At 36.9% G+C, this 26,871-nt stretch overlaps 1 protein-coding gene across 1 annotated transcript in view; it reads right to left on the bottom strand.

Moving 5' to 3' along the window:
• FANCL (FA complementation group L) overlaps positions 1-26,871 on the bottom strand; it is an 88,883-nt gene that overhangs the window by 51,864 nt on the left and 10,148 nt on the right. The window contains exons 2-5 of the mRNA XM_052649271.1: positions 22,958-23,016; positions 20,712-20,772; positions 14,941-14,997; positions 7,685-7,785 (exon numbers count right to left, since the gene is read on the bottom strand). Of these exons, the coding sequence (XP_052505231.1) occupies positions 7,685-7,785; positions 14,941-14,997; positions 20,712-20,772; positions 22,958-23,016 (278 nt within the window). The remainder of the gene's footprint in view (positions 1-7,684; positions 7,786-14,940; positions 14,998-20,711; positions 20,773-22,957; positions 23,017-26,871) is intronic.

Genomic DNA, 26,871 nt, shown 5'->3' on the forward strand with positions numbered 1-26,871 from the left:
TGTAAAGACTGAAACAAATGATTAGGTAACAGCAGGTATATTCTAATTCAATCATGCATCCTAATTACTATAATTAAACTATGATTTTTCATAAATCTAAACAACAGATTTGAAAACTATCATTTTTTCACATGGCAAATTTTTTTCCATAAGGAGAGTCACACTTTGAGGCTGAAACTAATAAAATCTATGTCCAGTTACTGGAGGGAGCTTTACTAAAGGCTCCATACCAGAGCCATCTCCAGAGCACAACTCCAAGAAGCATCGTCAAGCCAAATACCAGAGCACTGTTAGCAGCCAGCCTTGGCCATGTACACGCATCTTATAAGCGAAGTTGGAGATAAAAATATACATCTTGAAACTTTTTTGGAGAATTAAATAGGAGCTATAAAGTAGCTAGCAGGAACTTATAATTGGAATTTCCTATATATGATAACCTTAGTCTAAAGGGAAGACAAACATTAATACTGTGATGAATGCTACAGTAGAGTATTCATATCCTTACCTTGGCTTTCATCTATTATCTGAGTTAGAGACCTGTTTCTTTTTTTCTCCCATATCAGAAGAATGTGTATAAAGCAAAGCAAAAGTCAGTACTTTCTATGTATCTATAAAAATACTTATTCCATAAAATATTTTATATACTTGCACTACTTCTAACTTTGTTGCTAACAGATCTCAAAAAATCCTTTAAGTATATTCCATAGTATCTACCTGAGTTAGAATTAAGTACTACTGGAATCATCTAATTAAATTCTGATTCTTCTACTAGATGTAAGTTCCATGAGGAATCTTAAGTCTTGATTGTGTATCTTCACTGCCTTATATTATAGGCATTTGATAAACAATAGGTGGAAAAAAATAAATTATTCAAAAATCTGATATTTGCATACTCAATGCTTCAACTAATCCTCATTAATGGAGTTCTCCCAATAATGTCACATCTACTTAGAAATTGCCTCAAACTACCAAAATAACAGAAATAAAACAAGAACATTGCTACTTCCCTTTCCAAGGCCTTCCTACATCCCTATCTTCTAAACACTAAAATCTTAATATTTAACCATCAGAAAATAAGTCAAAGTAATTTTTCTCTTCTATCACTTCAAATCCAAAGAATAATCACATCCATGACATCAATGGCTCAGATGTTAAAGAATCTGCCTGCAATGCAGGAGACCTGGGTTTGATCCGTGGGTCAGAAAGATACCCTGGAGAAGGGAATGGCTACCCACTCCAATATTCTTGCCAGGAGAACTTCATGGACAGAGAAGCCTGGTCTACAGTCAACAGGGCTACAGGACATGCCTGAGCGACTTTCACTTTCATGACATCAATGGCTGAAGAAAAATCTTTCTAACTTCAGCAGGATTGTTAAAAGTGCACCTCAATTCATTACTTGTCTTCTCTGTCTCTATCCCAAATCCTATTCAGGAATGACACCTTATCAGATAAGGTTAATTTCATGAATATGCACTAATCAGTTCTCAATCTCATCACAATGGTACAGTTAAAATTATACATAATGTCCATTTCTGGATAAAAAATGAAGTCAGTTCAGTTCAGTCGTTCAGTTGTGTCCGACTCCTTGCAACCCCATGAATTGCAGCACGCCAGGCCTCCCTGTCCATCACCAACTCCTGGAGTCCACTCAGACTCACGTCCATCGAGTCCAAGATGCCATCCAGCCATCTCATCCTCTGTCGTCCCCTTCTCCTCCTGCCCCCGATCCCTCCCAGCATCGAAGTCTTTTCCAATGAGTCAACTCTTCGCATGAGGTGGTCAAAGTACTGGAGTTTCAGCCTCAGCATCATTCCTTCCAAAGAAATCCCAGGGCTGATCTCCTTCAGAATGGACTGGTTGGATCTTCTTGCATTCCAAGGGACTCTCAAGAGTCTTCTCCAACACCACAGTTCAAACGCATTAATTCTTCGGTGCTCAGCTTTCTTCACAGTCCAGCTCTCACATCCATACATGACCACAGGAAAAACCATAGCCTTGACTAGACGGACCTTAGTCGGCAAAGTAATGTCTCTGCTTTTGAATATGCTATCTAGGTTGGTCATAACTTTCCTTCAAAGGAGTAAGCATTTTTTTAATTTCATGGCTGCAGTCACTGTCTGCAGTGTTTTGGAGCCCCCCAAAATAAAGTCTGACACTGTTTCCACTGTTTCCCCATCTATTTCCCATGAAGTGATGGGACCAGATGCCATGATCTTCATTTTCTGAATGTTGAGCTTTAAGCCAACTTTTTCACTCTTCCTCTTTCAATTTCATCAAGAGGCTTTTTAGTTCCTCTTCACTTTCTGCCATAAGGGTGGTGTGGAGTACCTTAGACTAAAACTTCCAATGAGAATAACTAAAGCAGCCTGATGACAAGGAAAAGAAAAACAAAGTTTCAAGGTGTCAAAAAATTGCTAAGGCAACCAGGACCTGACAGACCAAGGTCCTGAAGAAGGGGGAACAGAGGAGAAGTAAAACAGACAATGCTTCAGCCATTTTTCCCTCAGGGTATCTAGCAATTCCCCCAGGGGAAGAAAAGGAGGATTGAGGAAATGGGGCAAGCAGAGACTTATCAGTAAAATCACTGCAGATGGTGACTGCAGCCATGAAATTAAAAGACGCTTACTCCTTGGAAGAAAAGTTATGACCAACCTAGCTAGCCTATTAAAAAGCAGAGATATTACTTTGCTGACTAAGGTCCGTCTAGTCAAGGCTATGGTTTTTACAGTGGTCATGTATGGATGTGAGAGTTGGACTGTGAAGAAGGCTGAGCGCCGAAGAATTGATGCTTTTGAACTGTGGTGTTGGAGAAGACTCTTGAGAGTCCCTTGGACTGCAAGGAGATCCAACCAGTCCATTCTGAAGGAGATCAACCCTGGGATTTCTTTGGAAGAAATGATGCTAAAGCTGAAGCTCCAGTACTTTGGCCACCTCATGTAAAGAGTTGACTCATTGGAAAAGGCTCTGATGCTGGGAGGGATTGGGGGCAGGAGGAGAAGGGGACGACAGAGGATGAGATGGCATCACGGACTCGATGGACATGAGTCAGTGAACTCCGGGAGTTGGTGATGGACAGGGAGGCCTGGCATGCCGCAATTCACGGGGTCACAAAGAGTCGGACACGACTGAGCGACTGAACTGAACTGAACTGAGCCAAACAAACAAACAGAAACAAAAGAACGTAAACCAACTCAGCAGCATTTCTGGCAATCTCATGAGAATAGAAGAATAAAAATAAGAGACTTAAAGGTCCAGAATCTGGTGAAAAGGTAGGGTCAGAGACTGGATCCTAATATTCTGGCAATTTTTCATCAAAACTTTTCATAAATTGCAAGGTATAAGAGGATAAAAACCCAAGCAGAAAGCCAATGAAAAACAAAGTGTAATATTTCGAAATCTCATAATACTCAAGAGAAATTAATTAGAATTTAGAACCCACCAGTGGGGAAAAGTCCCAGTGAACATATCTATGCTCTCAGTGGGAATCCCTGGAGGGCTAACTATAAAAGCAAAGTAAATAAGATGCATATGAAGCACTGCTCAAAATGGAGCCCAGACTCTAATGGAGAGATAAACTAGCCTTACAAAGACAAAATTTAGAGTTTAGGATCTACCAAGGGAGAAATCCAAATGAACACACTTGACTCTTGCTTGAAAGCTCTGGAGGGTTATAGCCTGGGGGTGGAGAGGGGACAATGAGAACCCTGCAAAAACTACAACCCATCTTGAATCAATGCAGTCTCTATGGCAACTTGCCCCCACTTTATTTTCCTAGCAAAAAAAAAAAGAAAGTAAACCCTTTGTAGAAGAAAATATCATCCGGAGCCTGTAAGTTTTTTAATATACAATTTGCAACACTCAACAAAAGATTATCAGGCATAGCAATGAAGCCTGAATGGCCAAGGGCAAAACACTGAAGAACAGCCAACAGGATAGTAAAAAAGGAAAAAAGGGGCAGCTAGAATGCATAGAAATTAAGACAGCTTCCTCATATCTCCCCTTTTTGCCTTTTTTTTTTTTTTTTAAGAAAAAGCAATCATGTTATTGCTTCCCTGGTGGCTCAGATGATAAAAAATGTGCCTGCAATGCCGGAGGTCTGGGTTCGATCCCTGGGTTGGGAAGATCCCCTGGAGAAGGAAACAGCAACCCACTCCAGTGTTCTTGCCTGGAGAATCCCATGAACAGAGGAACCTGGCAGTCTACAGTTCATGGGGTCACAAAGAGTCAGACATTACTGAGCGACTAACACTTTCACTTTTCAATCATGTTACTAAGCAGAAACAGGGAGACAACATCTTACATTTTTTGTTGTTGTTATACAGTATTCAACTTTGTACTGAATCAATTGTGACAATAAAGAAAAACCTTTACTTTTAGCTCTCAAAAAAGTCTAGGCCTTAGTATTTACCTAACAGAGTTAAAAAATAACATCCACATGAAGAACCTGCACACAGCTGTTTACAGCAGATTTACTCATAACTGCCCAAACTTGGAAGCAACCAAGATGTCCTTCTGCTTGTGAATGGATAAACTGTGGTTCACCCAGACAATGAAATATTATTCAGTGCTAAAAACAAATGAGCTATGAAAAGATTGAGAAGAAACTGAAATATATAGTACCAGTGAAATAAGTCAACATGAAAAGACTTCATAATGTATGATTCCAACCACATGATATTTTGGAAAAGGCAAACTTTTGGAGAGAGTGAACAGGGCAGTAGTTGCCAGGGGTCAGAGCAGAAGAAGGGACGAGTAGGTAGAACATAAGGTATTTCAGAGGCAGTGAAATTACTCTGTACCGTATTATAGTAGCAGATACATGTTTTTATACATTTGTCCAAAACGAGAGAAGTTATATGACTAACAGTGTATGCTAAAGTAAACTGTGGTTTAGGGATGATAACAGTATGTCAGTGTGGGTTCATCCACTGTAACCAATGTACCACTCTGACAGGGGATGCTGATAATGGGGGAATCTAAGGGTTTATTTGGGGGAAGAAAGCATATGGAAAATCTCTGCACCCTCCTAATTTTGTGATGACTAAAACTACTCTTAAAAAAACAAGTCTATTAACAAAAATTAATAAAAGTACCAGGAATGCCAAGATCCAGGATTATATTGACAGAAAATCACACAAAAATAAATAAATTAAAAACAGACTCAAGGGGATCTAGATTACGGGAGCAGGTAAAAGAAATTTTAAACTATGAAAATACAGAGAAAAAATAAGAGAATTTCAATAGAGCATTAAAATCTAGTAGAGTTATACTAATACCTAACAAAGTAGACATTAAGGCAAGAAATATTACTAGATACATAAAGAAACATTTAATGATGAGGGAAAATCACAAGGAAGATGCAGCAATTATAAATCTATATGCACTCTAAAATTAAAAACAGAACTTCAATATGATTCAGCAATTCCATTTCTGAGTATATGTCTGAAACAAATCATAATGTCAAAGAGATACCTGCACATCCATCAATGCAGCATTATTTACAACAGCCAACACAGAAACAACCCAAGTGCCCACTGACAGATGAATGGATAAATAAAATGTGGTCTGTGTGTGTATATATATACACACACCATGGAATATTTTTCAACCATAAGAAAGGACATCTACCATTTGCAACAATGTGGATGACCTCTAATGGGCATTATGCTAAATGAAATAAGACAAACAGAAAAAAACATGATGTCACTCATATGTGGCATCTAAAAAGTATCCTAAAATACTAAATTCATAGAAAGATTGGGGGTTGCCAGAGATAGCTGTGGAAGGTGAGTGTAATGAGTGAAAAGAGGTCATCAGGTACAAACTTCCAGTTAGAAAATAATTAATTGGAGCATAACTGCTTATATACATTACAGCTTATATAGTGACTATAGCTTAAATATTGAACAGATGACCCTTGAACAACATAGGGGTTAGATGCACCAACCTTCAGCACAGTTGAAAATCCACCTATAACTTTACAATAGGCCCTCCAATGCTGCAGTTCCAGGTCCATGCATTAAACCAATGGCAGATGAGATATACTGCAGTAACATTCCCTGAAAAAAAATCTGCATATAACAACCCGTGATGTTCAAGGGTCAACTGTATTGTATATTTCAAAGCTGCTAAAAGTAAATCTTCCAAGTTCTCATCATAAGAAAAAAAAAAATATGTATGTATGCTTACAGATGTTTAGACTTCTTGTGGCAATCATTTCATAATACACAGTCATAGTGGATGTTGTACATGTGTATGAGTTCACTCATTCTGTTGTGTCTGCCTTTTACAACCCCGTGGACTGTAGCCCACCAGTTTCCTCTGTCCATTCAATTTTCCAGGCAAAAGTACTGGAGGAGGTTGCCACCTCCTACTACAAAGGATCTTCCTGATCCAGAGATTGAACTCATGTCTCGCTGCACTGGTAGGCAGATTCTTTACCACCGAACCACCTGATAAGTCCATTATGTTGTACACCTGAAACTAGTATATAGTCAGGCATACCTCAATAAAAAAATGTTAAAAAAAATTCCTTAGTCAGGAGGAAAATTATTCCAGACATGATAAAAATGCAGTAAGGAAGGAATAAAGAACACTGGGAAAATAATTGTGTGTGTATGTATAAACACTGACTTTAAAAACAATAATAATGTTTGTCAAATTTAAATATAGAATTAAAATGCATTATAACAATAACAACAGGGGGAGAAACTGCAATAGAGTTTTAGATCCTCACAATATAAGAAAACTGGTAAAGATAACAATATACATTTTGCTATGTGTCTATTGTAATCTCTAAGGTAACCTCTAAAAGAATAAAAAAAGTAAGTACCTAACAAGTTAATAGAAAAATATAATAAAAATTGTGATTAATTCAAATAAAGGCAGATGAAGAGAAAAACACAAAATATATGAGACAAACAGAAAACATGCAACAAGATAGTAGATATAAACCTAAGTAAATCAGGTGATGTCAGTCAATGGCAGTCCGAAGTTCCTAAAATTCTCCTCCCATACAACAGCGACAAGAAACTGACCCAAAAATTTCAGCAAAAAAGCAAATATACAAGGTGAGTGAGTGACAGTCGCTCAGTCATGTCCGACTCTTGGTGACCCCATGGACTGTAGTCCATCAGGCTCCTCTGTCCATGGAATTCTCCAGGCCAGAATACTGGAAGGGGTAGCCTTTCCCTTCTCCAGGGGATCTTTCCAACCCAGGGATCGAACCCAGGTCTCCAGCATTGCAGGCAGATTCTTTACTGAGCCACAAGGGAAGCCCATATGAGGTGAAGGGATATGCTAATTAATGCAACTGTGGTAATCCTCTCACAACGTACAGGTATATCAAATCACCACACAGTGCACTTTAAATGTGTTAAAATTTTGTCAATTATATCTCATACAACTAAAAGAAAACAAAGTAACACTGATAACTTCTTAGCTAACTGTGTACATAAAAAGGTTATTTTTTCCAAATTATATTTAGTATTTTACCTTGTAAGTCAATTTTTTACACTGACACACCTTTAATTCATAGTCACAAAAAGGATCAGATACTCTAACTACAATGAAACGCTTTGACTAAAAACATAAACTGCTAAAGCTGCAAATATATCAAATTGAAATGTGTTTAAAAAAAAAAAATAGGCATTTCTTAAAACAGATATTAAAATAGACTTACTTATCCCAACCAAGAGCTCTTATTTCTCCAATAAGGCTTGAGTAGAACTTGGGAGGAGGAGGGAGTACATATGGTTCTTTTTTATTCTTTAAAGCAACTTCCTGTTTAAAAGAAAAAACGTGAATCAGCTGTGGAATGCTACACAATGAATTATTAGTACCTGACTACAAAACACAACTCTTGCACCTCATTAACATGTCCATTATTTTTATAGAAAATCCAGCTGATTTCCCTCCTCATTAAAAAAAAAAAAGGACAAAAAAAGGGGTAAAGGACTGCACCAAAGGTCATGTAAAAATGTCAATTATTATACCATACAAACTTAATATTGAAATGTCTAATATTCTCCTAGACTATCACGTCTATCACAGATGAAAAAGGATCACCAAAAAACAAAGCAAAATCCTCATCCTCAAGGCTTTACTATTTTTCTACCCCTGTGGATATAATGTTTGATAGAAAGAAACATGTACCTTTAAAGAAAAGCCTGAACTCTATGTACATGGCCTAGACCGATATATTTGTACACCATTATGAATCACATTCTTACAAACAAAAATCCTTCTTTATCACAATAAATAGTTAACCTGTTTATTTCCTTTACTGAATTCCATGCTGTATTACTCCCAGACCAGCGAAGCATTTTACCATCTATCTGGTTAGATCACAGCTTCTTTCCCCACTAAACCTACCTATGACATCTTTAAGATGATTTATGTTCCCCTGAACAAAACTAAAATTTACGTTCTTTACAAGCAATACAAGCATCACTAGAGTTGCTGAGGCTGAAAATTACCAATTACTTCAAAGGTGTTACCCTGGACAGTATCTTACTTGGAAAGTAAAAAATAAATGTACATATGAATTACACAGAGGTTCATATGGTTTGGATTATTAAAAGGTATTATAAAAAGCGGGCTTCCCAGATGGTTCAGTGATAAAGAATCCACCTGCCAATGCAGGAGACACAGGAGACCCAGAGTTCAATCCCTGGGTCTGGAAGATGCCCTGGAGAAGGAAATGACAGCCCACTCTAGTATTCTTGCCTGGGAAATCCCAAGTACAGACAAGCCTGGCTGGCTCCAGTCCATGGGGTTGCAAACAATTAGACATGACTAAGCACATTATAAAAATTAAAGAAATAAAAATTTTAAAAAACAGATATAATAATAAAACAACATAAGAACAAGTCTAAAATTATAAAGATTTCTGGTAACCCTAATAAAATGTATACATTTTTATTCACTTAAATATGTTTATTAACATGGATAGAAGGCTACTAAATTAACACTAGAAAAGACTAGATTTTTACAAAACAGCATTACAAAAATCAGGACTGCTAACTGAAACTACTTAAATACAGTTCTGAATCTGCTTTAGGATAAAAACAAACAAACCAAACCCTGAAAACTGGTTAGTAAGGCCTAGAATGTCAATTTGAATTAGAAAGGAAGCTCCTAGAAGACAAAAAGTATACTGCCTTTTCATAAACTACTTAGTGCTATATATAAACAACCTGATGGTCCACAAAAATTATTAGTATTAAGATTCTCCTGTTACAAATACTACTAACAGGAGTCAGTACAGTGCCTGTATTTACAAACATGTAAGAGTTACACAGTATTTCTTTGGAAATTTTTTTCAATTCAAAAATATTAATTACTGTTATTCATATATACTGAAGATAAAAAAAATGGATAATAATATACTTGGATAAAAGAGTACTTTAATCCTAGATTTATGACATGTGCTAACTCTGCCTTCTACTTTGGGTCAGACAAGTTATTCCTATTCTAGAACCATAACAGATAAAAGGGCAAAGACAGAGAATTGTGGAGAATAAAGCAAAGGTACTTAGAAGAAAGAACATAGGCTTTACAAACCATGAGTTTAGATCCTAACTTTAAACAATTCCAAGTTTTGAGGCCTTAGGCACTCAGTGACTCAGCTCTAAAAAAGGAATAAAATAATCTACCTGTTGAGTTCTTTTAAAATATAATTGTTCATTTAATAAATATGTATCAAACTCCTACTATATGCCTAGTTAGCACTAGGAAACTCCAAGAGAAATTTAACAAAATGTCCTGAAAAAAGTTCAACAGCTACTGATTTCATTTGGGCAACAATCTTAATATTTTCACCAGGGATTATATTAGGTTAACCCTATTACTAATAATACAACCCAATAAATAAACTAATAATTCTTACATCTTTAGGTAGACTCCCACAAATGTGCAATAGTATTACCAACCGTGTCCACAATTTTAGAGAGTTAAAGTACAGGATCTTATTTAGGAAAGTAAAAACAAATGTACTATACAGACTACTATGAATTAGAGATCAATCACACTATTTTAAACTAATGAATATTTCTTCAAAATTAAATGACCATTAGAGCTTAAATTAGTTAGCTTCACAGTAAAACCTAACGGGCCACATAGTTTTACTCTGGTTCTCTTAGTCCTATTTGTATGGCTTATCGAAATTATGATAAAAAGTCAAAAGAAACTTTTTCAACTTTTGTCCAATGTCAAGGAGATGTAAACCAAAATGTTTCACTACTTCAACTTACCTTTTTAAGGTTATCATGTTGTAGCCTTTGACAAAATTTACAATGAATTTTGATAAACCTTATTAACTACAGTTTACAAATTTATAAGTCAAAATTTAAACTTTAGAAAGTGACTTTTTAAATATTTTCATTTCATCCCAAACTTATCACCAAAGCCTTTGTCATGAATATTAAAGGAAAGAATTCAAAACAAATCTAGCAAGTAAATTAAGTTCTCAATATGTGGCAGCTGCTGCTAACAATAAAAAGAAAACAGAACCACAAAGAAATAACAAAATGCTTTCAGTTGTTAGTAGAAATATAGTGGCATTGTAATTTTATAAAACAAATATAAGAAATATTTTATAGATGTGAGAAATGCATAAGTAAAACATAAAATTATAACTTATGTTAATACTCAAAATGGAAAAGAAAAACTAAAACTAGAATTACCACATGATCCAACAATCCTACTCCTGGGAATTTAACCAGACTAAATTAACTCCAAAAGACAGAAGCACCCTATTTTCATAGCAGCACTGTTCACAACAGCCAAAACATAGAAACAATCTAAATGTCCATCAACAGATGAATGGATACAGACGATGTGGTACATGAATAAAATGGAGTACTACTCAACTATTAAAAAATAATAATGCCATTCACAGCAACACGGCTGCAAATAGAGATTACCACATTAAGTGAAGTCTAAGAAAGGAAAGACAAATACTGTATGATATCATTTGCATGCAGAATCTAAAATCTGGTCAAAATGAACCCATCTACAAAACAGGAACAGACTCACAGACACAGAGAACAGATTTGTCCTTGCCAAGGAGTAGGAAAGGAGGGAGAGAGATGGCCTGGGAGTTTGGGTTTGGTAGATACAAATGATTACATTTAGAATGGATAAAGAAGGTCCTACTACACAGCACAGGGAACTATATACAATATCCTGTGATTAACCATAATGGAAAAGAATATTAAAAAGAATGTATATACGTGTATAACTGAATCACTCTGCTATACATCAGAAACTGGCACGACACTGTAAATCAACAGAACTTCAATAAAAAAGAAATACTAGAAATGAAAACTCAGATTTAAGAGAAAAGAGATACAAGCATAAAAGTCAAAGAAGTAAAATCCCTATGCCAGATGTAAATTGAAAATATTGAAATGAAAACAAGTACTAGCAAAGGTCTGAACAGTCAAAGCTATGGTCTCTCCAGTAACCATGTACGGATGTGAGAGACGGACCATAAAGAAGGGAGTGCTGAGTGCTGAAGAACTGATGCTTTCAAATTGTGGTGCTGGAGAAGACTTCTGAGAATCCATTAAACAGCAAGGAGATCAAACCAGTCAATCCTAAAGGAAATCAACCCTGACTATTCACTGGAAGGACTGATGCTGAAGCTCCGATATTTTCACCAGGTGATGCAAAGAACAGACTCATTGGAAAAGATTCTGATGCTGGGAAAGATTAAGGGCAGGGGGAGAAGAAGGTGACAGAGAGTAAGATGCTTGGATGGCATCACCGACTCCATGGATCTGAGTTTGAGCAAACTCTGGCAGATAGTGAAGGACAGGGAAGCCTGGGGTGCTGCAGTCCATGGGGTCACAAACAGTCAGACATGACTTAGTGGCTGAACAACAAATAGCAATGAACATGCCAGTTTCAAGACTGTGGCATCCAAATACCATTTCCTACAAAGAAACCATATCTCTTTGGTAAAACAGGATAAGTGAATGGAACTGGAGCAACTGGTGCCACAAAGCGAAGCTTAGATTGTGTTAAAAGAACTCAGGAGCCAACATGAAAGGACTTATATTGACCAAAACTGGTAAAATTTAAGCATTAAAAACAATAATAATTGCAATGGACTAAAGTTAATAAAAATATTTTAAAATACATGGTTTCATAATAATAAAAAAATCATTAGTTCCCTTTGAATTCCTAGGTACCAACTCATTATTCTTAAAATTAATTTAAAAAAAAAAAGGAAAAAAATCAAGCACTTATCCTTATTCCAATATGGGCAAGATCTCAAATTTACCAAATAAATGATGAGGGGAACTTCTTTTCTGTGAAATTTTCAGCTAATAAATGTAGATGATGGATTTTTTCAAATCACCATTTGCAACCCCTAACAAGACAGTGGATGTAGTTAATGACCATCACTGGAAGCTAAAATCAGTTGGTGATAGGCTGATCAGAAACTTTGTATTGGATGGATCTAAACCTATTGACTAATCTTAACTCTATTAAATGAGGAACTACCAGACACCATGTACCTCCTATGCAGAGTAAGAAGTACAGAGCATAAAGTATTATTATCAGGAGAAATGAATGCAACTTCATTCAGACCTCTAATTTAACTGCTAGATTACAAAAAAAAAAGTATAATATGTTAAAAGATAGCATGAATATCTAATGAACCAAATTCAGAATGTAGGAAACCTTTTAAAATGCTCCAGTCCCCTTCTCCTAAAAGAGTAGGTAGGTAAAGAAATATCTTAGGCAAAACTCTGAAGTTTGCTTATGGGTCCATGGGTATTTACTGTAGTCTTCCTTCTTTTGCTAATCAAGTATCTTATGTATCCATGCATGCTAAGTCGTTTCAATCATGTCCAGCTCTTTGCGAGCCCATGGACTGTAGCCTGCCAGGTTCCTCTGTCCATGGGAATTCTCCAGGCAAGAATACTGGAGTGGGTTGCCATGCCCTCCTCCAGGGGATTTTCCCAACCCATGTCTCTTATGTCTCCTGCATTGGCAGACGGGTTCTTTCCCACTAGCGCCACCTAGGAAGCCAATTTATGCACAGTTAACTGACAATAAACAGTAGAAAATTCTGAAAGAGATGGGAATACCAGACCACCTAACCTGCCTCTTGAGAAAGCTGTATGCAGGTCAGGAAGCAACAGTTAGAATTGGACATGGAACAACAGACTGGTTCCAAATAGGAAGAGGAGTACATCAAGGCTGTACGTTGTCACTCTGCTTATTTAACTTCTATGCAGAGTACATCATGAGAAACACTGGACTGGAAGAAACACAAGCTGGAATCAAGATTCCCGGGAGAAATATCAATCACCTCAGATATGCAGATGACACTACCCTTATGGCAAAAAGTGAAGAGGAGCTAAAAAGACTCTTGACGAAAATGAAAGAGGAGAGTGAAAAAGTTGGTTTAAAGCTCAACATTCAGAAAACGAAGATCATGGCATCTGGTCCCATGGGAAACAGATGGGGAAACAGTGTCAGACTTTACTTTTTGGGGTTCCAAAATCACTGCAGATGGTGATTGCAGCCATGAAATTAAAAGATGCTTACTCCTTGGAAGAAAAGTTATGACTAACCTAGACAGTATATTCAAAAGCATAGACATCACTTTGCCGACTAAGGTCCGTCTAGTCAAGGCTATGGTTTTTACAGTGGTCATGTATGGATGTGAGAGTTGGACTGTGAAGAAGGCTGAGCACCGAAGAATTGATGCTTTTGAACTGTGGTGTTAGAGAAGACTCTTGAGAGTCCCTTGGACTGCAAGGAGATCCAACCAGTCCATTCTGAAGGAGATCAACCCTGGGATTTCCTTGGAAGGAATGATGCTAAAGCTGAAGCTCCAGTACTTTGGCCACCTCATGCGAAGTGTTGACTCACTGGAAAAGACTGTGATGCTGGGAGGGGTTGGGGGCAGGAGAAGGGGACAACCGAGGATGAGATGGCTGGATGGCATCACGGACTCGATGGATGTGAGTCTGAGTGAACTCTGGGAGATGGTGATGGACAGGGAGGCCTGGCATGCTGCGATTCATGGGGTCGCAAAGAGTCGGACACAACTGAGCGACTGAACTGAAATGAACTGAATAATCAGTTGTATATAACTATATATATATGTGAAGAGTTGACTCATTGGAAAAGACTTTGATGCTGGGAGGGACTGGGGGCAGGAGGAGAAGGGGACGACAGAGGATGAGATGGCTTGATGGCATCACTGACTCGATGGACCTGAGTCTGAGTGAACTCTGGGAGTTGGTGATGGACAGGGAGGCCTGGTGTGCTGCGATTCATGGGGTCGCAAAGAGTTGGACACAACTGAGCGACTGAACTGAACTGAACTGAACTGAACTGACATATATATGTAATGAAGCTTAACAAGTTTTTCAGAAATCTGTAATTGTATATGAATGGTGGCTCAGAGGTTAAAGTGTCTGCCTGCAATGCAGGAGACCTGGGTTCGATCCCTGGGTTGGGAAGATCCCCTGGAGAAGGAAATGTCAACCCACTCCAGTATTCTTGCCTGGAGAATCCCTTGGACAGAGGAGCCTGGTGGGCTACAGACCACGGGGTCGCAAAGAGTTGGACACGACTGAGTGACTTCACTTTCACTTTCATCGTATCTTTAAGAGTGATTTTTTAATCTCTGTTGATGTTACATTCTCTAACAGACCAGAAGTACACTTTATTTCTTCACAACCTGTCCAAGTCTAGTGTCAAGTGTACCCATCAAATTGGTTCTTACACACAGTTCTATTCCTCTTGCAGTTCCAGAAAAGTACCATCCACATTTATGTACGAGTAAAATAAAACATTAAATGACTGAGAGTTGAGAAGTTTTAAATTCTAATGTTAGTTTGTAAAGGAATTACAAAAACACACCAGATTTACAGAGTATGACGACAGTGTTAGAAAACAAATTCTTACCAAAAGCATCTTCAACTCCATCATAAAACTCACTAGATCAGGAGACTGCTGCATTCTCTAGAGCAAAACATATTTTTAATTAATTTCATGTGTACAATGAATATTCCATGCACTGGAAATGGAAATTTTTTTAAAGTCCATATAAATAAAAAAAAAAAAATTAGCTATCTTAAAAGTATAAGAATTGAATTATTGGTCATCAACACTATTATTTCTACCAATTTCATTCTGAAAGAGTAATTAAAGCCCTCAAATCTAATTTGGTGAGATATGCTGAATTATGTAAGCATGGCACTTAAAGTCTCACACATTACTCTATTTCTTCTGCACAGACTACTGTCAAGTTTAGCAAATCCAGCAAACCGCAGCACTATTAAAAAAAATAGTATGACTGGAATGTCAAGAGGAGTATAAAATATAAAAATCAGGCAAATCTATACAATTAAATCTAGTTAGAATAATGAATTAACTAATCAATAATACTGTCTATTTTAATTTTTTCTTTGACCTTAAAGACTGCCTATAATTGTTAATTTTGTCCTTTCACAACTAACCTGTATTAATTCAAAAGGAGTCAATTTTTCAATAAGGTAAAACAGTTACAATAATACGACAAAAAGTAAATAACTTCTGAAGTACAGTGTTAAAGTGTCAGGGCTCCATTTCCTAGAAATCTTTGATTCTTAAAAGAAAATTATTATAAAATAAAAGCAAAAAGATTCTCATTAAAATTGCTTTATTAAATAAATCTACATCATTTCTCTGCTTCAAATCAAAATAATGTTATTTTTGCTACTTTTTATAATGCACTGCACTACCACCACACAGTTCTGAAGCTGATATGTAAATTTCAGTTTTTAGAGGAGAAAAATAATAATCTAAAGTATTCAGCAATACAGGAGGCATATGATTCATACCTTAATGTAGCTTGGTAGGGCACATGTTTGCAGAACAAATCTTTGACTTTCCCTTCTTCTATATATTTCCCCTGTAGTTGACTAGTGATAAGTAATAAATTATACCAAAAGTGTGCAAACTACAGCTCAGAGGCTAAATCCAGCCCAATAGCTGTTTTTATAGAGTTGTAATGAAATGCAGCCACACCTATTCATTTACCACTTGTCAAAGCTGCTCTGTGCTACAAGGGCAGAGCTATGTAGTCATAACTGAGATCTTAGGGTCCCCAAAACCTGTAAAATTTACTACCTGGCCCTTCACAGAAAAGACTGCTGACCACATCTCCTGCCCTGACTCATATTTAATGAAGTTAAAAATGATACCAGGAAAGAACAGTAACGTTCACCTGGACTTTGGAATAAAGCAAAGACTAAAACTAATACTGGGTTCTATAGTATTGGAGGGCAAGGGGGAAGATACATAACTGGGACTTTTTCTAGGAGCTCTCGGTGAACTGGTGGAGAAAAACTTATGAATCTTAAGTCTTCATTAAGAGTTTTTCTTCAAGCTATTTAGCTATCTCAGATTCATTTCTTAAACTTTAGCATACAATATAGTCTCAGTGAAAGGGGAGGGGACGGTGGAGAGAACACAAAGAGAAATAATGTAAACATTCCCTTAAAAATATGCTGTAATTATATTGCCAGCAATGACAGTCTACTTTCTACAAATCAAACAATTTCCTGTATTTCTCTGTGGTTCAGTACTGCTTTAAGTGAGAGTAACTGTCATTGTCATTTACCATAGATAATAACCTGCTTTAAGATAGAGAAAACAGAAGATCAAGAAAAGCACATAAATTAATAAACCATTAAAAGAAAGGCAGCTCTATTTACATCTACTTTTCCACAAGAGGTATTTCATTATTTTCAATTGCTTCAGTAACTGATTTGCTTGTTTCTCTAATCATTAAAAGAATTTTCAGGAAGAGGAACCTAAACATTACAAATAACTGAATTTGGGTAGGGATGTGGATAAAGTGGGTGAAGGGTGTCTAAAGTATAACTTTTAAATTTAAAAAAAATTAAAGCAACTAAATAAATCCTGCCTATATTTCATCTATGCTGCCTTTACATCTACTCTTATTACATATGCAGGCCTGATCCTAAGTGCTTTCCACCCCACTTTTCTGTTGCTAATCTTGAACTACAATCACATTTTTGCCACAGATGTCCTACAACTCCTAAAAGGGTCCTGGGATACTTTTGGTACCACCACTATTCAGGAAGAGAAAGTGAATGCATTTGAAGGCCCTGAAGTTCCAAACATGGAAATAAAGTTTCAACACAAATGCTACCGGGAAATGTGCTGAGGATTTTAGACGGAAAATATTTTACATAAAATATGGTTCCATAAAATGCTTGATAAAGAAAAAACCTACATAATTCAGCAACTAAATCAGTGTGTTATAACACTTTGCAAAATAGGTTTTAAAAAGAGCATATTTAGTAAATTCCTAACCTCGCTTGGCAAAATGGTTGTCTGGCAAGGCCTTAAAAATAGCTGAGAAAAGAAGAGAAGTGAAAGGCAAAGGAGAAAAGGAAAGATATACCCATTTGAATGCAGAGTTCCAAAGAATAGCAAGGAGAGATCAGAAAGCCTTCCTCAGTAATCAATGCGAAGAAATAGAGGAAAACAATAGAATGGGAAAAACTTGAGATCTCTTCAAGAAAATTAGAGATACTAGGGAACATTTCATGCAAAGATGGGCACAATAAAGGACTGAAATGGTATGGACCTAACAGAAGCAGAAGATATTAAGAAGAGGTGGCAAGAATACACAGAAGAACTATACAAAAAAGATCCTCATGGCCAAGATAACCACGATGATGGGATCACTCACCTAGAGCCACACTTCTGGAATGTGAAGTCAAGCAGGCCTTAGGAAGCATCACTACAAACAAAGCTAGTGGAGGTGATGGAATTCCAGGTGAGCTATTTCAAACCCTACAAGATGATGCTGTGAAAGTGCTGCACTCATTATGCCAGCAAATTTGGAAAACTCAGCAGTGGCCACAGGACTGGAAAAGGTCAGTTTTCATTCCAATCCCAAAGAAAGGCAATGCCAAAGAATATTCAAACTACCTCACAATTGTCCTCATCTCACACGCTAGCAAAGTAAAGCTCAAAATTTGCCAAGCCAGGTTTTAACAGTACATGAACCATGAACATCCAGATGTTCAAGCTGGTTTTAGAAAAGGCAGAGGAACAAGATAATATTGCCAACATGCGTTGGATAATAGAAAAAGAAAAAGAGTTCCAGAAAAACATCTACTGCTTTATTGACTATGCCAAACCTTTTGACTGGATCACAACCTTTTGTGTGGATCGCAACTATGGAAAATTCTGAAAGAGATGGGAATACAAGACCACCTTACCTGCCTCTTGAGAAATCTGTATGCAGGTTAACAAGCAACAGTTAGAACTGGACATGGAACAACAGACCGGTTCCAAATCAGGAAAGGAGTACGTCAAGGCTATATACTTGCTTATTTAACTTCTATGTAAAGTACGTTATGAGAGACGCTGGACTGAATGAAGCACAAGCTGGAATCAAGATTTTCAGAGATGCTGATGACACCACCCTTATTGCAGAAAATAAAGAAGAACTAATGACCCTCTTGATGAAAGTGATACACACAGTCAAAGGCTTTGGCATAGTCAATAAAGCAAAAGTAGATGTCTTTCAGGAACCCTCTTGCTTTTTCGATGATCCAGTGGATGTTGGCAATTTGATCTCTGGTTCCCCTGCCTTTTCTAAATCCAGCTAAACATCTGGAAGTTCACAGTTCATGTGCTGCTAAAGCCTGGCTTGGAGAATTCTGAGCATTACTTTGCTAGTGCTTGAGATGAGGGTCAATTGTGAGGTAGTTTGAACATTCTTTGGCATTGCCTTTCTTTGGGATTGGAATGAAAACTGACCTTTTCCAGTCCTGTGGCCACTGCTGAGTTTTCCAAATTTGCTGACATATTGACTGCAGCCTTTTCACAGCATCATCTTGTAGGATTTGAAATAGCTCACCTGGAATTCCATCACCTCCACTAGCTTTGTTCGTAGTGATGCTTCCTAAGACCCACTTGACTTCACGTGCCAGGATGTGTGGCTCTAGGTGAGTGATCCCATCATTGTGGTTATCTTGGCCATGAGGATCTTTTTTGTATAGTTCTTCTGTGTATTCTTGCCACCTCTTCTTAATATCTTCTGCTTCTGTTAGGTCCATAACATTTCAGTCCTTTATTGTGCCCATCTTTGCATGAAATGTTCCCTTGGTATCTCTAATTTTCTTGAAGAGATCTCAGGTCTTCCCCATCCTATTGTTTTCCTCTATTTCTTTGCACTGATCACTGAGGAAGGCTTTCTGATCTCTCCTTGCTATTCTTTGGAACTCTGCATTCAAATGGGTATATCTTTCCTTTTCTCCTTTGCCTTTTGCTTCTCTCCTTTTTACAGCTATTTGTAAGGCCTCCTCAGACAACCATTTTGCCTTTTTGCAATTCTTTTTCTTGGGGATGGTCTTGATCTCTGCCTCCTGTACAATGTCACGAACCTTCACCATAGTTTTTCAGGCACTCTGTCTTTCAGATCTAATTCCTTGAATCTATTTCTCATTTCCTCTGTATAACTGTTGGGGATCTGATTTAGGTCATACCTGAATGGTTTAGAGGTTTTCCCTTCTTTCTTCAATTTAAGTCTGAATTTGGCAACAAGGAATTCATTATCTGAGCCACAGCTTCTGGTCTTGTTTTTGCTGACTGTATAGGGCTTCTCCATCTTTGGCTGCACAGTATATAATCAGTCTGTTTTTGGTATTTACCATCTGCTGATGTCCATGTATAGAGTCTTCTCTTGTGTTTGTGGAAGAGAGTGTTTGCTATGACTAGTGTGTTCTCTTGGCAAAATTCTATTAGCCTTTGCCCTGATTCATTCTGTATTCCAAGGCCAAATTTGCCTGTTACTCCAGGTATCTCTTGACTTCCTACTTTTGCATTTCAGTCCCCTGTAATGAAAAGGACATCCTTTTTGGCTGTTAGTTCTAGAAGGTCTTGTTGGTCTTCATAGAACTATTCAATTTCAGCTTCTTTAGCATTACTGGTCGGGGCATAGACTTGGATTACTGTGATATTGAATGGTTTGCCTTGGAAATGAACAGATTTCATTCTGTCATTTTTGAGACTGCATACAAATACTGCATTTCAGACTCTTGTTGACTATGATGGCTACTCCATTTCTTCTATGGGATTCTTGCCCACAGTAGTAGATATAATGATCTGAGTTAAATTCACCCATTCCAGTCTATTTTAGATTGCTGATTCCTAAAATTTCAACATTCACTCTTGTCATCTCCTATTTGACCACTTTCAATTTGCCTTGATTCATGGACCTAACATTCCAGGTTCCTATCGATATTGCTCTTTACAGTATAAGACTTTACTTCCATCACCAGTCACATCCACAACTGAGTGGTATTTTTGCTTTGACTCCGTCTCTTCATTCTTTCTGGAGTTACTACTCCACTGACATCTAAAAGCATATTGGGCACCTACCGACCTAGGGAGTTCATCTTTCAGTGTCCTATCTTTTTGCCTTTTCATACTGATCATTGGGGTCTCAAGGCAAGAATACTGAAGTGGTTTGCCATTCCCTTCTCCAGTAGACCACATTTTTTCAGAACTCTTCACCATGACCCATCCATCTTGGGTGGCCGTACACAGCAGGGCTCATAGTTTCATTGAGTTAGATAAGGCTCTGGTCCATGTGATCAGATTAACTAACTACCCTCACTTAAAACAAATCTTTTAAAAAAAGGACTTACCTGTTGTACTATGTGATGATATCCATTAAGTACTGCTTTCAGCTGCCAACTACATAGTAATCTAAAATTTTAATGGAACACAATGGTTTGTTCATTGTTTAGAATTAAAAGGAAAAAACATTTGTATGCTAACTCTAATATGTACATACATAGAAAAGAATGACATAAACATAATTCTGACAAGTTAATAAAATTTTTACCGCTAGTACTGTTGAAAATCATGTCTTCAAACTGTTGGTACTAACTTTATTTCAAAATATAAATGACTGCAATCAGCAAATGACATGCAAACAAACAGTACATTTTTTTTTAATTTTAACATATCCAAAGCAATGTTTTCTTGATCTCTTCCAAGGTAGGTTAAATAAAACCAACAGTTTTGATCATAATTTACAGAATTTGTATTTGAGAAACCAAATGCATTATAATAATCTGTGTTTGTGCTGGCTTAGTCATGTCTGCCTGTTTGAGACTTCGTGGACTGTAGCCCCATAGGCTCCTGTGTCCATTATAACAATCTAATCTTCCTTAAATTCCAGATTAAGGACATACATACTTTTAACTGTGTAAGTAGTGATACATTAATGTTCATCTATCTACTGGCTCACCCTCAGCTGCATTCTTAACACTGTTAGGTAACTCTTCTAGAAATGCTTTCACTTACCTAGAAGTAGAAAGTCTGAGTTTTCCCAACCATGGTCTTTTCAAACCATCATGACTCTCCTTTTCTGGTCTGCTAACCCACATCCTCTCTGCTATCTCCTGTCACAAGGGCAGAATAGCTCCTTCGACTGCCCATGGGGAACCCCGTCTTCAAATGTACTTTCCACCTCCTGCCACCAACTCAGTCACATCAATTCACTAATTACTCCTTTACTGTGGTATCCTTACTTTCCGCTAGCGTCTTTTCCTCTGTAACTTGTTTAAGCAAATCTTATTTTTAAGAAAATATGTAATTATAACTCTTCCTTGACTGCACACCCTTCTCTAGCCACTCCTGTTCTTCAAAGTAGTTTATACTGTTTACATTTCCTTTCTACCCACTCCAAAAACCCCAATACAAGCCGACTTCAACCACTACATGAAACCTGCAATCGAACCTGACCCCTTTGCAACACTAAACACTGTTAACCACTCTGACTTTTAAGCTGCTCTTTTTTTGGTTTCAGAAACAACTGCCCAGGTTTTCCTGTTAAATCTTCTCAATCCTTTGTCTTCTTTCAAGGTCTTCTTTATTTACCACACCTTTAAATATTGTTGTGCCCTCCAGATTATGTCACTAGCTTTCTCTTCTCACTCTATCCATGCAGGAAAACCTATCCACATTCATGGCCCCAAATCCCGTGCCTACTGTGACTTCTACACACATCTCCACTCCAAGCTTCATGCTTAAGTTTCCCACCAAAACAGTGCTGCTGCTGCTGCTAAGTCGCTTCAGTTGTGTCCAACTCTGTGCAACCCCATAGACGGCAGCCCACCAGGCTCCTCCGTCCCTGGAATTCTCCAGGCAAGAGTACTGGAGTAGGTTGCCATTTCCTTCTCCAACCAAAATACTACTACCTACTAAAATCTCCTGTTCATACTTCACATCTGATATGCCTGAAAACAATTCCCCTTCAACTTCTTCCATCTGTGACCTCTTCTCTAGCTTAGTGATCTGAGTTAGGAATTTGCAAAGAATCCTCCACTCCTGTCTCCCTCTTATCTCCCACTTCTGATCAGTCACAAAATCCTGTCAGTTCTACTCGTAACTGTCTCTGGATTCTTCTTCCTTTCCTACCCTCAGAAAAATTTTGGAGCAGAAATTAGATTTTAGGTGCTACCTAAATTTCTATTTTCATCTCTTGACATTCCTTGAAGGGCTGTCAATACCTATAGCCCATGTTGACACCTAATTTCTATCAGAGCAGAACTGATGTTGTGGGGCTTCCCATGCCTGAACATACACATAATTAACATCAGTCAAAAAGCTGAAAACAAAGTTTTCTAATTATTTTCTATTCTCCAAATATTTTCACTTGTTGTTTACTGCTTTAAATAAAAAGTAAACTAGACTGTGTGGCTGTTGAAGAGCACTTCAACATCACAGAAAATCATTTAAAAAGCACACTGATTTGTAAAAATCAGAAATGCTTCTGGCTAACTAATTAACAAGCAGAACTCTAACAAACAGAATCAGCTTATACAGATGTGACTGCCTATCCCACCAAGATGCCTGTAGAGTATATAACAAAACACCACATTACCTGGCGTTCCTCAGCTGTAAATCTTTGGGCAGCAACAGTCTAAGGTGGAAATCTCTTCCCTGTGGAAAATATTAAAAAGGTTCACTCAAATTAAGAGAAGTCAATCAGAATCACATAAAAAAGGCAACATTTTCCTGTATTTTCTAAAAGGTATCAACTTTATTCAAATTCTTGTTAAAATACAAGCAACAAAATAGTGCATTTAATGGAAAATAACTCAAAAATATGTCAGAAACTTTTGTGATTATTGGGTAATCAAAACACTGAGACAGGATTTTGTTTTTAAAGAAAAAGTCATTCACATAAATAAGAAATACTAACAAATTGTTATGCAGACATAAAGGAGAAAATTAAATGTTATTTCTTAGGAAATAAATTCAAGAAAAAAGAAATTCCCTCAAACTGACTTGAAAATAGAAGAAAAAATCATGACATACCCCATATTTGTAGTTTTCCAAATTTTAATAAAGTGAAAATATTTAAATAATCTTAATATACAGACATCAGAGAAATATTTTCATAAATCGGACTATATTTAGTTCTCCCACACTTAAAGACCTTTAATAAATAAAATCCTTGAAACACTGTTACTTATTTTAATTTAAATATTCATTAACTATAATCTGAAAAAATTAAATTTTACTTAAAAGGCCTTCTAAGGAAAGAAGGACAGTTCTCTGAGAAATATACTGTTTTACTTTCTTGAGAAAGTGAATGGGAAAGCAGCTTAAACTTTGTACCTTAAATAGCATAATACACATGAAATCTAAGCAAAGATAAGCAGAAAAAGACAAACAGAAATATAATCTTTTACTCCAACAGTATAAAATGAAAAAGAGTAATAAAATTCTTGAAAAACAATTACCACGAGAATTTTATCAGAATCTCCCTCAAAGCAGTTTCAAAAATAGAGGAACACAATTAAATGTACCCCATAACCTTTACTTTCATGGTAATATTGCAGTTCTGACTTTCATTACATTTAAATGTCCTTTAAAAAATGAAACAAAATGTACTACTGACCTTTTCAAAAGGTCAAGTAACAATAATTCACTATTTCATTAAACCACTCAAGAGTATTATGTAGTAACCTTAACCTAACTTTATAGACGCCACACACATAGGTGTAAGAACAATCTGGAACTCAAAATTTACATGAAAAATAGTAAAACTACTCTACTCAACTGTGTTACGTAAAATAATAAAATTCCAAAGTCTTATTTGCAAAATCCAACCATTTTAAAAGTCAAATGCCATGTCACATGTCATAATACTGATTCAAGAAAATGTCTAAAATTATCTTTTTTTAGTTAAATCATAGGAAAAAAAATATGTTAACTGCTCTCATGAAGAATTTCCAAATTTACAGCAAACAAAAGTATCAACACTTGCCTAAATCTGAATCTGTCTACATACCATTCCCAAAAAATATGTACATCAAAATTAAGAGCAAATAGAACCACAAAAATCCCGTCTTAGGCAGAGGCAGAAGAAAGAGAATGGTATAAACTTCAAAACTGCCTGTAAGAAGAAAAATACAAACCACATTCCAGTGCCTTCCATCCTGAGGTTCCTACATCAAGTCCTTTGAGAGAGCTAGGGGATTCAGGAAATTAAAAAAAAAACGAAACAGAAAACAGAAGAGGGGATTAGATTATGTGTGAAAAATAAAGAATTAGCAACATAAAAGTCAAGGACCTCATCTTGGATAAGAACTGTAAAAGTAGAAGATAGTAAAAGGGCTATCCTTTGGAAACGGTGTTAGGAGGAAAAAGTAGCAACTATGGGAAACTGAGGGTCTTACATAACATTAAAAATGCTGGATTTTTCCTCCAACACTACCAAAAAAAATCATCCATCAAGTAAACTGCATTTTGCAAACAGAAGAGAGTACTTTTTAAAATTAGAGTATAATTGCTTCCCTGGTGGCTCAGAGGGTAAAGCATCTGCCTGTGATGCGGAAGACCCAGGTTCCATCCCTGGGTCAGGAAGATCCCCTGGAGAAGGAAATAGCAACCCACTCCAGTATTCTTGCCTGGAAAATCACATGGACAGAGGAGCTTGATGGGCTACACTCCATAGGGTCGCAAAGAGTCGAACACGACTGAGCAAGTACACTTACACTTACTTACTTATAGTTGCTTTACACTGCTGTATCAGTTTCTGCTGTACAGCAAAATGAATCAGCCATAAATATACATATATTCCTTCTATTTTGCATTTCCTTGCTATGTAGATCCAAAGAGGGTATTCTTGAGGAATTTAACAAATTACTGCAGCCAACGGTTGACAAACACAAAGATAATGTGTCCATCAATGCTAAGCTCAGTTCAGTTCAGTAGCTCAGTCATATCCAACTCTTTGCTACCCCATCACCAATTCCCGGAGCTTGCTCAAACTCATGTCGATTGACTCGGTGATGCCATCTTATCCTCTGTCATCCCCTTCTCCTCCTGCCTTCAATCTTTCCCAGCATCAGGATCTTTTCCAATGAGTCAGTTCTTTGCATCAGGTGGCCAAACTATTGGCGTTTCAGCTTCAGCATCAGTCCTTCCAATGAATATTCAGGAATGATTTCCTCTAGGATGGGCTGGTTCAATCTCCTTGCAGTCCAAGGGACTCTCAAGATCTTCTCCAACACAACAGTTCAAAAGCAGCAATTCTTCGGCACTGACTCAAAGTTTATAGTCCAACTCTCACATCCATACATGACTACTAGAAAAACCACAGCTTTGACTAGATGGACCTTTGTCAGCAAGTAATGCCTCTACTTTTTAATATGCTGTCTAGGTTGGTCATCACTTTTCTTCTAAGGAGCAAGCATCTTTTAATTTCATGGCTGCAGTCACCATCTGCAGTGATTTTGGACCCCCCCAAAATATAGTCTGCCACTGTTTCCATTGTTTCCCCATCTATTTGCCATGAAGTGATGGGACCAGATGCCATGATCTTAGTTTTCTGAATGCTGAGTTTGAAGCCAACTTTTTCATTCTCCTCTTTCACTTTCATCAAGAGGTTCTTTAGTTCTTCTTTGCTTTCTGCCATAAGGGTGGCATATCTGCATATCTGAAGTTATTGATATTTCTCCCAGCAATCTTTAATTCCAGGTTGTGCCTCATCCAGTCCAGCATTTCACATGATGTATTCTGTATATAAGTTAAATAAGCAGGGTGACAATAAACAGCCTTGATGTACTCCTTTTCCTATTTGGAACCAGTCTGTTGTTCCATGTCCTGTTCTAACTGTTGCTTCTTGACCTGCATACTACTATGACCTGCTAACCTACTATGAGACAAAAACAAAATGTGGAGAGAGAGGTGGGAGGGGGATTCGGGATGGAGGGGACATTATATATACCTATGGCTGATTCACACTGATGTATGGCAAAAACCATCACAATACTGTAAAGTAATTGTCCTCCAAATAAAATAAATATATAAATTAAAAAAAAAAAAAGAACTGAGACATTTCAGGTGATGACAGTCCCTCAACATAAACAAAAAACACAAGGCATAAACAAATTACAATACTGAATTAAACATTATTTGGTGAGTATTTGCACCCAGATTCAGAAATTTTAAAACCTCATAATAGAAACTGAGAGGAAAAAAAGACAAAATAATATTAAAATGGAAGGATAAATTAAGAGCTATTCAAAAGAGAATAGAATAAAATAAAAAATTCATAAAAGACAAAAAGGTAAGAAAATGACCAAATGAGAAAAAAATTAAAGACCACTTGAGAAAAGCAACTGAAGTGGAACACAAGCAAAAAAAAAAAAAAAAACCCAATAAGAAAAAGATCAAATAACATATGGGAAATAGAATAATACATAAAGCAAGACTTTAAAGCGCCACAGTGGAACAAACTTTTAATAATCTGAGTGAAAATGCTCACTTAATAATATATAATTC

Source organism: Budorcas taxicolor, chromosome 11 (assembly GCF_023091745.1).
Source record: "Budorcas taxicolor isolate Tak-1 chromosome 11, Takin1.1, whole genome shotgun sequence".
In the NCBI taxonomy this organism is placed as follows: domain Eukaryota; kingdom Metazoa; phylum Chordata; class Mammalia; order Artiodactyla; family Bovidae; genus Budorcas; species Budorcas taxicolor.